Below are 14,240 nucleotides of genomic sequence, written 5' to 3' on the forward strand. Positions count from 1 at the left end.
AACTGCACTTCTAGTTTTTAGATGGTTAGTTGGTGATAAGAGTCTCATGGACTTTCCTTCCTTGGTTGGCTTTGAACCATGATCCTCAGATCTCAGCCTCCTGAGTAGCTAGGATTAGAGGAGTGAGCCACCATGCTCAGCTTCAATTTTTTTTATTCTAGAATTTTTTTTCAGGATCCCTGACAAAGGCTTATTCATGTTCACTTCAAGCCTTAATGATTTGATCATCCATTTCTTGTTGCTTGATTCTCTCTAGGCTGAAAAATATTTACCCAGAAATATTCTTGGTGCTACTAGGGATCCATACTAGTTTTGGGAGCTTAAAGTTAATAGAATAGGGGCTGGGGGGTGGCTCAGTTGCAGAGTGCCTGCCTTGCATTCTTGAGGCCCTGGATTCGATTCCTGAGCACTACATAAGCAGAAAAAAAAATGAAAGTGGTCCTGTGGCTCTAGTAGGAGAGCGCTAACCTTGAGCTGAAGAGCTGAGGGAGAGTGTGCAGGTCCAGGGTTCAGGGCCCACGACTAGCAAAAAAATAAATAAATAATAATAACAGAATACCATTCTTCCCTTTCAACAAGCATATAGCTTTCCTGCAGCAAAGACAGGAGCAACATAATCTTGCAGTGAGTTGTAAAGAATCACCTTAGTTGCCCTCATCTTTCCCCCGGACCCTGCTCGTTCATCATGACTCATTTTACTGGGCAGATAGAGGACATGTTTAGAAGAAAAAAATCACATAATTCAATCACAACACTGAAACACATACATATTTCCCATTTTATATTAGACTAAGTGATTCTTTTATTATTTTTATATCTTTTTTATTGTCAAGGTGATGTACAGAGGGGTTACACTTACATAAGTAAGGTAATAAGTACAGTTCTTGTCAATCTTGTTACCCCTTCCCTATTTTCTCCTACTTTCCCTTCCCCCTCACCACCCCAAGACTAAGTGATTTTTTTTCACTATAAATGTTTTTATTATCTTTAAGTAGTTTTACAAAGAAGTTCCCAATCTACAAAACAGTATATGAATACAAAGTGTCTGACAACATTGTCACCCATATCTCTTAACCCATCCCTTCTCTTACTTTTTTTTCTTTAATTGAGATTAGGTGATTACATAAATTTCACATATTTCACAGCACCGTGGAATAGTGATACTTAGAGTCACAAACACATTTAAAGTGATTTTTAAAAACATAAATGTTTTGTGTTTTGCTCTATTCCCCACCTGTATAGGACAATGCTTAGAATAAAATTATAAGTGGAATAGGATATAAAGATTACATCTCCAAGGCCAGGCATGGAGATCCTGGACTGGTGATCCTAGCTATTCAGGAGGCAGAGATTGGAAGAATGGAGGTTCAAACCCAGTCAAAAGAAAAGAAGTTAGTATCTCAACCAATAAACTGGATGTGGTACTGTGTGTCTTATCACCAACCTTATGCAGGGGATGTAAATAGAAGGATCATGATCTGAGGCCAGCCTGGACCAAAAAAGAAAAAAAAAAAGAAGGAACGAAGAAACGAAGGAAGGAAGGAAGGAAGGAAGGAGACTCTATCTGAAAAGTAAAACAAAAAGAACTGAGGGTATAGCTCAAGTGGCAGAGCACCTTCCTAGCAAACATATGACCTTGAGTTCGAAATCCCAGTACTGCAAAGAAAGGAAGAAAGAAAGAAAAGAAAGCTATGTATTCACTGTAATATCTCATCTTTATACTAACATCTTTACGCTATATTTTATAGCATTAAAACTATGTACTCCAGTGCCATACTAAAATTACTTACTCTTTTGCTGGGCACCAGTAGCTCACACCTGTAATCCTAGCTACTCAGGAGGCTGAGATCTGAGGATTTCGGTTCAAAGCCAAGCCCAGGTAGGAAAGTCCAAGAGACTCTTATCTCCAATAAACAACTAGAAAACCGGAAGTGACACTGTAGAGCTCTAGCCTTGAGCTGAAGAGCACAAGGACAGCGCCCAAGCCCAGAGTTCAAGCCCCGTGACCTACAAATAAATAAATAAATAAATAATAAAATAAAATTACTTTAAACTATAAAGGTTTTAATCTTCTTTTTGGTTTGTTTGATTTTTAAAAATTCTCTACAAGGCCACATCTTTTGTGTGTTTATCTTGGTTTTGATTTTTAGATAGTTTTGCTGTATAGCCCAGGCTGGCCTTGAACTTGTGGTCTTCTCCAGGGCTGATCATATGTTTAAAAGCTAGTCTATTTAAGTAAATCTAAAATGTTTTCAGAGACGTTTGAGTTATATAGAGTGAAATGAACAATCTTTGAGGTTACTGGCAGAATAGAAGGATTTCATTATTGTATTAATTATGGAGATGTTGTTGAAATCATATTTAAACGATGATCGTGACCGTGATAACCATCTAGTTGAAGTTTTCATTTTAGTATTTACTTTTTCCTCAGTTTTCTGCTAAATGCTTTTCTATATTACTCTGTTTCTTTACTTTTTTAATTTTTTTCATTTTTGGTCGGTCGTGGGGCCTGAACTCTGGCCTGGGCGCTGTCCCTCAGCTCTTCAGCTCAAGGCTAGCACTGTACCACGAGCCACAGCGCCACTTCCAGCTTTTTCTGCTTATGTGGTGCTGAGGAATCAAACCCAGGGCCACATGCATGCCAGGCAAGCACTCTACCACTGAGCCACCTTCCCAACCCACCCTGTTTATTACAGCAATTCTGTTAATTGATGTAAGAATTCCCAATATACAGGTTCAAAAAATGAACTTCTGTCTCTCCTACTTCAGCTTCTACCCAGGAAGCTTCTCACTGTAGTTCTGTTCTCAGCCTCTAGATGGCAGAGTATCTCAGGCTTCCTTCCAACTCCAGGTCTGGTCCACAGTCATCCCCGATAGGCTCTCTATCTACTGGACCTACAATGTCCAGGAGACTCAGGCATGTCCTAGGTCCTCTATTCTTCTCATTCTTTGTTTTCTCTCTGGATCATCTCATTGAATGCTATCCAAAGGCCAGTGCATCCTAAATGTATTGCTTTAGATTTGACCTCTAGAATCTCCTATAGCCAATTGTCTTTCTGACAACTCCACATGGATGTTGAATGGACATCTCAAAGTTAATATTTTGAAAATAGAATGTCTAAATCCCAAACTTCACTGCTACCCCAAATCTAGTAGTCTTCCCTTTTTCCCCCATCTGGATAAAATACCGCTTGGCACTCCTTTGCTCAGATGTAGAGTGGTACTGGTTACTCACCTCCCACACCAGCCCACCAGCAAGTCCTGTTGCCTTTGCTCAGAAATGGCTGCCAAGTTTGACTGATTCTGTCTTAGCTATTTCACCCTAGTCTAGCATCACTTCCCATCTATTGTCTTGGCTAAGACCCTCAACTGTTCTCTGTGTCTCCTCGCAGCAGGAGTGAGCATTTTCAAATGCAAATCAGATCGCACACACTATCTCCTTGCTGAACCTGTCTTGGCTACCTTCTGCACTTAGAATCAAAGCAAATTCCTTACCCAGCTTGGAAGGGTTACCTAACCCTCCCCTACCCAAAACCCAGCCTATGTTTCTGATTTTCTTCTCTTTTCTCTTGAACTTTTTTTTGGCTGGTGGTAGGGGAGAGCTGGATGTATTTTATCTCATAGAAACTAAGTTTCTGCAAAAGTAAACAATGTTATGAGGACACCTTTGTGTATCAGTAATTATTAACTCACAGTCAATTTTGTTTCTTCTTTATCTTCCTATCAGTGTTGTTTCAGAGCAGATTTCAAATATCTGATAATTTACTCTGTAAATTATATATAACCATCACACTGAGACAGTTAGGAAAATGAGTCATCTGTATTAGGAAAGATCAAGTGGACAAAACGAGAGAAAGAAGGCAGAGACCTCAGCAGACCAGAGCAGGTTTTAATCATGGCGGCAGAGGGACTTCATGTAACAAGAAGCACAGTTAGAGATGAAACTCTTCTTTTCCTTGACCTGTCCTGCTGGGGTTTATTTGCCTGAAACTGTCCAGTTTTAGGGTTTACAGCGTAAAAGTTTAAGCTTCATGATTGATATCTTTGCCTTTTTTTTTGGGGGGGGGGTCTGGTCGTGGGGCCTGGGCACTGCCCCTCAGCTCTTCAGCTCAAGGTGAGCGCTCTACCACTTGAGCCACAGTGCCACCTCTGGCCTTTTCTGCTTATGTGGTGCTGAGGAATTGAACCCAGGACCTCATGAATGGGAGGCAAGCACTCTACCACTGAGCCACCTTCCCAGCCCCATCTTTGTCTTTAAATATACCATTTTTAAATCTCTTAAATCAGAGTCTGTCTCTCTCTCTTTCTCTCTCTCCTTCTGAATGGACAAAATTACTTCATAGTCAATGGTATAACAAATCTTAACAACTCCCTCCTTTCTAACTTGAGCCACACTGACTGACTAGTTCTTCCTTACAATCAAGTTCCAGCTTCAGGGCCTTTGAAGTTTTGAAGTTGATGGTGTGCTTCTCTCTCTGTCTCTCTGTCTCTCTGTCTCTGTCTCTCTCTGTCTCTCTGTCTCTCTCTCTCTCCCTCTCTCCCTCTTTCTCTCTCTTTCCCTCTCTCTCTCTCTTTGGTTGATCATGGGGATTGAACTCTGGGCCTGGGTGGTATCCTTCAGCTCTTCAGCTCAAAGCGCATGCCGTACCTCTTGAGCCACAGCACCACTTCCGGTTTTCTGGTGGTTAGTTGGAGATAAGAGTTCCATGGACTTTCCTGCCCAGGCTGGCTTTGAACCATGATCCTCAGCCTCCTGAGTAGCTAGAATTACAGAGGTGAGCGACCAGCGCCCGCCAGTTAGTTCTCTCTTATCTGTCATTTTTCTGTTCAGTTAGTTCTTGCCTAAATGTTACTTCTTGGAGCAGGTTCCTGTCTGCTTCATGGTACTTCTTCCCACCAGGCAAATTACAGAATCTTTATTTACTTGTTTACGGTGCGCCTCCTCCTCAGCTGGAGCAGCAGCTCCATGGGGACAAGAGCCTCATTCCTGTGGTCACTCCTGTATCAGCAGCACCAATGTAGAGTCAGGGCTCTGGTAGGTATCTAGCATATTTGTTGAATGAGGTGCTGGCTGTCAATCAGTCACATTGTTCTCCATGTTCTCAGGCAACCAAAGGAGGTACCATCAAGGCTGCTTCAGGATTCAGTGCCACCGAGGATGCCCAGGCCCTGAGGAAGGCCATGAAAGGACTTGGTAAGTGAAGTATCCCAACTTCCCTAGGCCGGTGGGACTTGAACCCACAATCAGCGAAAGGCATCACCAACACTCAGGCAATAAGGCTAGGAACCTTTATTAGCCTCAGAGTCTGACCTTCACTATACTAAGACAGTGAAGATCAGCACCGAGTTCTCTTGCGGCAGGGTTTTAGAGGGGCAGGCAGGTGGTTCACAGGTGGTGGGGTCGGTGATAGCAAGCAGGCCTAGCAGCTAGTATTACAAATAACAGTTACAAGTTCAGTAAACAAGGCAATAAGTCACCCTAGCAAAAGTTCCATTCCCAGACTTACCCTTTGTGACACTCCTGAGAAGGATTTAGCTGACCTTTATCAAAATACATTCCAAACTTCTGACTTACCATCTCCAAAATCAAACTACCCTCCAGGTTTCCTGAATCTACTCTTTCTTTCTTTCTTTTTTTTTTTTTTTTGGTTGGTCATGGGGCTTGAACTCTGGGCCTGGGCACTGTCCCTCAGCTCTTCAGCTCAAGGCGAGTGCTCTACCGCTTGAGCCACAGCACCACTTCCAGTTTTCGAGTGGTTTATTGAAGAGTCTCATGGACTTTCCTGCCCAGGCTGGCTTTGAACTGTGATCCTCAGATCTCAGCCTCCTGAGTAGCTAGGATTACAGGCGTGAGCCACCGGCGCCGGGCTCCTGACTCTTTCTGAGTTTCACTGTTATTTACTACACTTAACCTGTCTAACGCCTTAATTTTCTCTGAGTCCCTACTTCTGAGAAGTTTCTTTTTTTGTGATTTTTTTAATTGTGAAAATACTGTACAGAGGAGTTACAATTACATGGGCAAGATAATGACTACATTTCTTTTTTTTTTTTTTTTTGGGTCCGGTCGTGGGGCTTGAACTCTGGGCCTGGGCGCTGTCCCTCAGCTCTTCAGCTCAAGGCTAGAGCTCTACCACTTGAGCTACAGCACCACTTCCGGCTTTTTCCTTTTTTGCTTATGTGGTGCTGAGGAATCGAACCCAGGGCCTCGAGCATGCAAGGCAAGCGCTCTACCGCTGAGCCACCTTCCCAGCCCAATGACTACATTTCTTATCAAGCATTGTTGCCGCCTCCTTTGTTTCCCCTTCTCATACCTTCCCATCTCCAGAGAAGTTTCTTTAATAATTAACCTGGAGTTTCTCTCTAGTGAGAGGTCTGCTTTTAATGCTTGTTTCATCCTTACAGTGTGTTGGCAGTTCAAAGGGGAAATGATGGATAACATGAATTGGGGTACTTTTGGGGGGCTTCTCTCCCAAGGGAGGAGGGCTCAGGGGAGAGGGTAAGTTCCTTGAAGCAAGAGGGAGTGTGGCTAGATAGCAGGAAGGACTTTCTGCAGGTGAAGAGTAGCTTGGATGCCCTACTTCTGGTGTGTGTGGGGTCATCTCAGTAAGTATCCTGTGGGAGGTGAATATTGTCCTGCATTGTACATAACAGACACCCAGGAAGGTGCTTTGTGAACAAGATGACTTTTCTAGACACATCAGGGAAAGGAAGTGTTGCTAAAGTGGTAGAGTGCTTACCTAGCATGTAAAAGGTAGTGAGTTCAATCCCCAGATCTGGAAAATAAAAGTACTGCAAGAGTTTAATCAGCTTTATGTTACTATAACAACATGCCTGAGATACTCGGCTTAAAAGGAAGGAAGGTTATTTGGGGCTGATAATTAGGGAGATTTCAGTCCAGGGTTAGTTGGTCCTGTGGAAAAGCAGAACATCATGGTAGGAGTGCATGGTGAAGGAAGTTGTTCCTCTTTGCAGCCAAAGATGAAGAAAAGAAAAACAGGGCGTCAGGATCCCTATAGTCAATAGACCCTTAAGGGGCACCGTCTTCCCCTTCTCCCATGTTTTAGCTTCCTCTCAATGGGCTTTACCTCTTAAAGGTTCCATCACTTTCTATTAGCGCACAAAGCTGGTGACGAAGCCTTTATCACATGGGCCTCTGGAGGACATTTCAGATTCGAGTTATAACAGAGGGCATGCATTGATTCTGTAATTTAATGCTGGATTGAAAATTTAATGTACTTATTACACATTTCCCCAATTGCTTAAGTGTGCTTTCAATTATATTATGAATCTCTGCACAGGTTTTGTTTTTTTTTTTTTTGTGGTCGGTCATGGGGCTTGAACTCTGGGCCTGGGCACTGTCCCTGAGCTCTTCAGCTCAAGGTGAGCATCTACCATTTGAGCCACAGCACCACTCCAGTTTTCTGGTGGTTAATTGGAAATAAGAGTCTCATGGACTTTCCTGCCTAGGCTGGCTTTGAACCATGGTCCTCAGATCTCAGCCTCCTAAGTAGCTAGGATTACAGGTGTGAGCCACCGGCACCTGGCTTCTGCACAAATCTTCGGATGGTTTGTTTTCTTTGTTTTTGTTGATCATGGAGCTTGAACTCTGGGCCTGGGTGCTGTTCCTGAGCTCTTCAGCTCAAGTTGCTCTACCACTTGAGCCACAGCACCACTTCCGGTTTTCTGGTGGTTAATTGGAGATAAGAGTCTCACGGACTTTCCTTGCCTGAGCTGGCTTTGAACTTCAATCCTTAGATCTCCACCTCCTGTGAATGCTATTTTTCAATTACACTGATACATGTGTAGTTACATAAGGTTTTCAAAGCACATCCACAGACATTATCTCATTGGATAGATGGAGCACCCCTATGAGTGAGTAAAAGCAGTGATTGCTACTCTTTTGGCCCCATTTAACAAAGTCCCAAAGAAGTCACGTAACTCTTGCAAACTCTTGCAAACTGAGCCATGGCTCACACTTGGCAATGCCTGGTCTCCAGCTCAGGCCTGCCAACTTGGAGTCCACCTCCTTCTTTTTAAGTTCCTCTGCTTGGGGCTACAGCAATGGCCTCAGCTGCTGCAGCAGAACCAACCTGCAGAGTAAGAAATTTCATGTACAAGGTTAATGATGTATTTCAGGGCCCTACCCTTCAATTATATTCTTAAAGATAGGCACACTGTTAGGTACACTGCAGGCTACCCTGGCCTAGTCCCTGCTTCTAAAACTTTGCCTGGGTGAACTTTTTGGACAAAGAAATGTTCCCTGGTTCTTATCTGCTATTTAGGATCTCTTGAAGATTTGGGTAAAAACTTTTGGCCACCATCCCTTACTTCGCAATTCCTCTATCCAGAAAGACTTTATTTTACTCAGATTCAATAATAATACTGATATTAATAAGAGTAACAATAGTAGTAGATGCACTGTGTACATGTACAGTAGTAGCTGTACTGTGTGAGGCATAAAGACAGTCTTTGAGAGAATTACTTGTTTTAAACCTTGAGAGCAACTCATACTTATGAGAACCTGGAGTATAAGGAGCTTAGCTATATTGGTATATAGCAAGAACACTATGATTATGGACCCCATAGCATTCAGAATTCTCAAATCAAAAAGCAGGAAAATGCCAGGCACTGGTGGCTCACACCTGTAATCCTAGATGCTCAGGAGGCCGAGATCTAAGAATGAAGCCACCTTGAGCAGACAAATCCAAAAGACTCTTATCTCCAGTTAACCAGCAAAAGGCTGGAAGTGGAGCTATAGTTCGAGTGGTAGAGCATCAACCTGTGCAAAAATGCTAAGTAAGGACATTTTGACACAACCAGTCATTTTTCAGTGGCTGATCTGGGTGGGCCAATAGAGAATGTAAAATAAATAAATAAAAAAAATAATACATTACTTTCTAAAACCTAGTCTTGGTGGTCAAATAATCCATAGATGTTAGCATTACAGTTAAGGCCTACACAGAAATAGCTGAGATCGATCAGTTCATTAAATGATAATGCTAGCAGGATCATCAATAAGATCCCTTTGGGATTCAAGGAGAGGAGCTTACATTTCATTCAGGAGCATCAGGCAAAGCTTCTTGGAGGATGGATAATTTGAGATGGACCTTGAGAGATGAGTTACAATAGGCAGAATGTGTCTCAGGTAAAAGGAATATGAGCTGAGACCTAATCACAGTAAATGCACAGAATGATGACCTTCAGTGCACAGAAAGGTGACCTTCAGTGTAAAGCAGGAGTAGGTTAGTTGGGAGCTTTCTGAGATGTTGGTCCCAAGGATTCTGCAGAGAAAGCTACTCATGGAGCCACAGATATGAAGTGATGGCCCAAAGGTACTGTTAGGAAACCACAAGTGCCAAAATCATAATGCTAAATCTAGGAAAACATCTAAGCCAATAGAATGGTAATGGTAGAATAGAGTACAGTACAGGGGGTAAAGCACAGTAATTTGGCTAGGTACAGGTGACTCACAGTGGTAATTCTAGCTACTCAAGAGGCTGAGATCTGAGGATCAAGGTTCAAAGCTAGCCCCAGCAGGAAAGGTGATGAGACGCTTATCTCCAATTAATCACCAAAAAGCTGTATGTGGAGCTATGGCTCAAGCGGAAGAGCACTAGACATAAGAAAAAAAAAAAAAAGTTCAGAGACAGTAAGCAGGCCTGAGTTCAAGCTCCAGGACCAGCATACACACACACACACACACACACACACACACACACACACACACACACACACACACACACACACACACACACACACACACACACACACACACACACACACACACACACACACACACACACACACACACACACACACACACACACACACACACACACACACACTCTGCAGTAATTCAAGAACTATGCCCAAGAATTAGGCTATGTGCAATCTTTTTGCATGGATATTTACAGTATAGAACAGGAGCTCATAAAGAGCCTCTCATTTCGGGCTACAAATCTGTAGTATACCCAACAGGCCATTGGGTATTTTTTTGCAGACAAGGGACTTGATGTGGTTTTTTGTTGTTGTTGTTGTTTGGAAAAGGAACATAGCAAGAGCTCTGAGGTGACTGATTGAAAGGTAAGGATTGTAGTTAACAGACTAGTAGCTGTCAAAGAAGAAACCCTGAGATCCTAAACTGGTCTATACAAGTGTAAGGAGTTAAAAAAATGAGTAGACATGCAAAACAGGTTGCAGAGCAAGATTTTGCATGATTTAGAGAGAATTTGAATATGGAGGAAGAGGGACATAAAAGATATCAAAGCTATTTCCAGGGATTCAAATTTGGCCAACTAAAGGAAAGGTGGAATCTTTTACATTAACAGGAGGTAAGCAAAGGTGAGCCTTGTGCTCAGCTGAGAGCACTAAAAAATAAAGGGTGGGTGGTATCTATTGTCTTCCTGATTTTCTTGTTGCAGTTGTTGGTATGGGGCTTGAACTCAAGGCCTGAATGCTGTTCCTGAGCATGATTATTCACATTTACAGATAGGAGATTAATGCCAATTTCCACTAACATAGATGGACTTGTTCCCTTTTTTTTCTTTCCCTTTTTCTCCCTTCCTCCCTTCCCTTAGCCTCCTCATCCTCCTCTTCCTCTTTCTTCTTCTTCTCCTCTTCCTACTCCTTGAGACTGGATCTCTCTCACTTTATAGCCCAAATTGGCCTTGAACTCAAGCTCTCCCTGCTTCAGCCCCCAAGTGCTGAGATTACAAATGTGCACCACCATGCCCAACTTCCAGGACCTTTTTTCTTAGCAGACTCTCAGCATTTGTCTGGGTAAACAGTGTTCACGGGGGAAACTTTCTCATTCCTCTCTCCAACCCCAGTCCTTCATTGTCTTTCTCACCCCAGGCACCGATGAGGACGCCATTATCAGAGTCCTGGCCTACCGCAACACTGCCCAGCGCCAGGAAATCAGGACAGCCTACAAGACCACTATCGGCAGGGTAGGTGTAGTCTCTCCTGCTCTGGTGTGCGACCAGGGACTGGTCAGGCCACATGGAAGTAGGGCCTCTTCCTGAGCTACATGCCTGAAGTAGCCTTGATTTTTAAAAGCCAAATCATTTGTCTTATTCACAAACATTTCTAGACATAATTATTTACCAAAACCTAGAAAAGAGGGAGTCAAGGGAGGGAGGGGATAAGGAGAGGAAGGTAGGAAGGGAGATCTCACCAGGTATAAGGGAGCCGTTGAATCGAAGAACAACTGTGTTAACAAGTCATTGAATATTTCAAAGTAGCTACTAGAGAGGATTATGAATGTTCTCAACATAAAGAAATGATAAATGTATCAGGTAATAAATCTGATCCTTACATACGATATACATGTTTTTAGTTGGCACACGCTACCCTCACCTATATACAACTATTATCTGTGAATTAAAAGCAAAAATACTTTTAGAACTTTGGGAGGTGTGAATCAATGGTAAAAAAGTACCTGCCTTGCAAGCAGGAGACTATGAGATCAAATGCCATTACTGCCAAAGAACTTTAAAAGATTTTTTTTAATGTTTTAAAGAATTCTTTTTGAAGACACACTTGAAGAAAAAACAAGCATACAAGAATAGTTTACACACAAGTTTTTCCTAGTAGATATATTCAGAAGTAATTTTTAGGAGCTGTTGATTCACAGGCTCAAAGCCAAGTTTGGTTCCTTCTCCCCCAGGCCCTAGCAGGCTATGGTTACTATGTGTGCTAAACCTCTGTTCTCAAAAACAGGCAAGGCTGAGCTTCCAGATTGCTTCCCTGGCCCTGAAGATGACAATCCCCAAACTGACTAACATATCTAAATAAGCTCTCCTAGGATTTAATGCCCAAACGATTTCATATAAACTGATTTGTAGGGGATATTTCTTTCTTTGATGAGCATCAATTGAGGGACACACCTTGTATTAGTTATTCAGAATGGTAACCAAATAAATACCTGAGAAAACAACTTTAAGGGAAGGAAATATTTCTTTTTGACTCATCATTTCAGAGGTTTTAGTAACTTATGGCAGATTGGACAGGGCACAGCAGAGTAGCTCACATGGCGATGAGGAAGCAAAGACAGAGAGAATGTGCTAGCAGTCTTTCTCTTTTTTTCCCCTTTTATTCTATCCTGGCCCCTGGCCTCTGAGGTGATAGCACCACATTCAGAGAGGTATGTCACCCTAGTTCATCTTCTCTGGGTGATATTTAGTCTCAGAACTAAAGTAACTTGATGGTAATTTGTTAAGATAATCAACATTAATAAATAAACATGATCATAAGCATTAATAAAAATAAGCATTAATTTATCTTTAAAGTCCATCCATTAATTCACTGAATATGTATGAATATGATATTAAAATATGCACAGTAGGTTAACATAAAATGTGGTGAAATCAGGTCTGTAAGAAAGACAGATCTGGATTGAATAACAGCTGAGGTCCTTATTGTCAGATGATCTTAAGATTCTTAAACTCCCAGACCTGGTCTAAGAGGAAATAATGAACATATATGTTTAGAATTTGGCTCTTTATCCAAATAATTACACTTCTTTTTAAGAAGTGAACCTTAAGAAATAAGCATGAATGATCACAAAGATATAATTCAATACCTTATGTAAACAACTACAAAAATAGACACATAGGATAAAAATTATATTCTATAGGCAGAAATCCTTACAAATGTTAAGTGTTTAAAATGTCATAGATGAATATTGTCTTAAAATACATTCAGGCTATATTATTAAGCAATGCATTTAAGATACAAATCTAATGATCCCAAATCTTTATACTTTTTTTTTGTCAGTTGTGCAGATTGAACTCTGGGCTTGGGCACTGTCCCCGCGCTCTTCAGCTCAAGGCGAGTGCTCTACCACTTGAGCCACAGCGCCACTTCGGTTTTTTAGTGGTTTTTATTGGAGATAAGAGTCTCTTGGACTTTCCTGCCCGGGCTGTCTTTGAACCTCGATCCTCAGATCTCAGCCTCCTGAGTAGCTAGGATTACAGGCGTGAGCCACCGGCACCCGGCTTCTTTATACTCTTAAACTGAGATCTTTTTAGTTTCTGAGGATGATAACAATTGATATTTAGTAATAGTAAAAATAAAAATGAGGAAATGTTAATATATGTAGTTAACTTATAGTTAAAAATTAAAAGTTGCTGAGTGCCAGTGGCTCAAGCCTATAATCCTAGCTCCTCTGGACTCTGAGATCTGAGGATTATGGTTCAAAGCCAGGTGGAGCAGAAATGTCTTCAAGACTCTTATCCAATTAACTATTATAAAGCCAGAAGTGGAGCTGTGGCTCAAATGGTAGAACACCAGCCTTGAGCATAATATCTCAGGTACAGTGACAAATAATGATGATGGCACAAATAATAATGATGATGGTCATAACAATAAAATATTATTTCTATGAAAAATAGCTATATACTCAAAGTAATTTTTATATGTTTCTTTTGAATCAAGATCTTACTATGTAGTTGTGCATTCTTGTGTGTATGCCAGTACTAGGGCTTGTTCAACACCAGTGCTTTACCACTTGAGCCACAGCACCACTTCCAGTTTTTGTGGTAGTTAATAACAGATAAGAGCCTTATGAGTTTCAGCTATGGTGCTCACATTTCAGCCTCCGGAGTAACTAGGTTTACAGGCAGGAACTATTGGCACCCAGCTGACCTTGACCCTCCTACCTCAACCTCCCAAATACTGGGATTATAGATGTATAGCACTATGCCTGAATCTCCAAAATAATACTTAAAGAGAAGGCAAACATTTTATATTTGCAAATCTCTTTAGTTAATATCCTGCTGGATTCTCAAACTGCTTCTGCATTCAGTTTGTTGTAATATGTGGTGTGATTGAGGTATATAAGAAAATCTGGTCTTATACAGATTATAGTTAGAAGTGAGGAACATTTTAATAGCCCTCTGACATAAACACAGTTATGTAGATATGTCAAGAATCCTTGAGAAGGGCTGGGAAGGTGGCTCAGTGGTAGAGCACTTGCCTTGCATGCATGAGGCCCTGGGTTCCATTCCTCAGCACCACATAAGCAAAAAAAAAAAAAAAAAAAGCCGGAAGTGGCGCTGTGGCTCAAGTGGTAGAGTGCTAGCCTTGAGCTGAAGAGCTGAGGGACAGCGCCCAGGCCCCAGAGTTCAGGCCCCACGACTGGACCCAAAAAAAAAAAAAAGAATCCTTGAGAAAACCCCATGTTCACTTGCAAGAGGATGATAATGAAAAGAAAGCGTTGACCTTGCCTGACCCCTAGC

General features: G+C 41.8%; 1 protein-coding gene across 2 annotated transcripts in view; it reads left to right on the plus strand.

Moving 5' to 3' along the window:
- The window catches only part of Anxa4 (annexin A4), a 68,258-nt gene that overhangs the window by 35,344 nt on the left and 18,674 nt on the right, over window positions 1–14,240 (plus strand). For both annotated transcript variants that reach the window (XM_042683105.1, XM_042683106.1), the window contains exons 3-4: window positions 5,107–5,194; window positions 10,855–10,949. In XM_042683105.1, the coding sequence (XP_042539039.1) occupies window positions 5,107–5,194; window positions 10,855–10,949 (183 nt within the window). The remainder of the gene's footprint in view (window positions 1–5,106; window positions 5,195–10,854; window positions 10,950–14,240) is intronic.

The sequence above is a fragment of the Dipodomys spectabilis genome, unplaced genomic scaffold, assembly GCF_019054845.1.
Source record: "Dipodomys spectabilis isolate Male_0828 unplaced genomic scaffold, ASM1905484v1 ptg000079l, whole genome shotgun sequence".
Taxonomy (NCBI): domain Eukaryota; kingdom Metazoa; phylum Chordata; class Mammalia; order Rodentia; family Heteromyidae; genus Dipodomys; species Dipodomys spectabilis.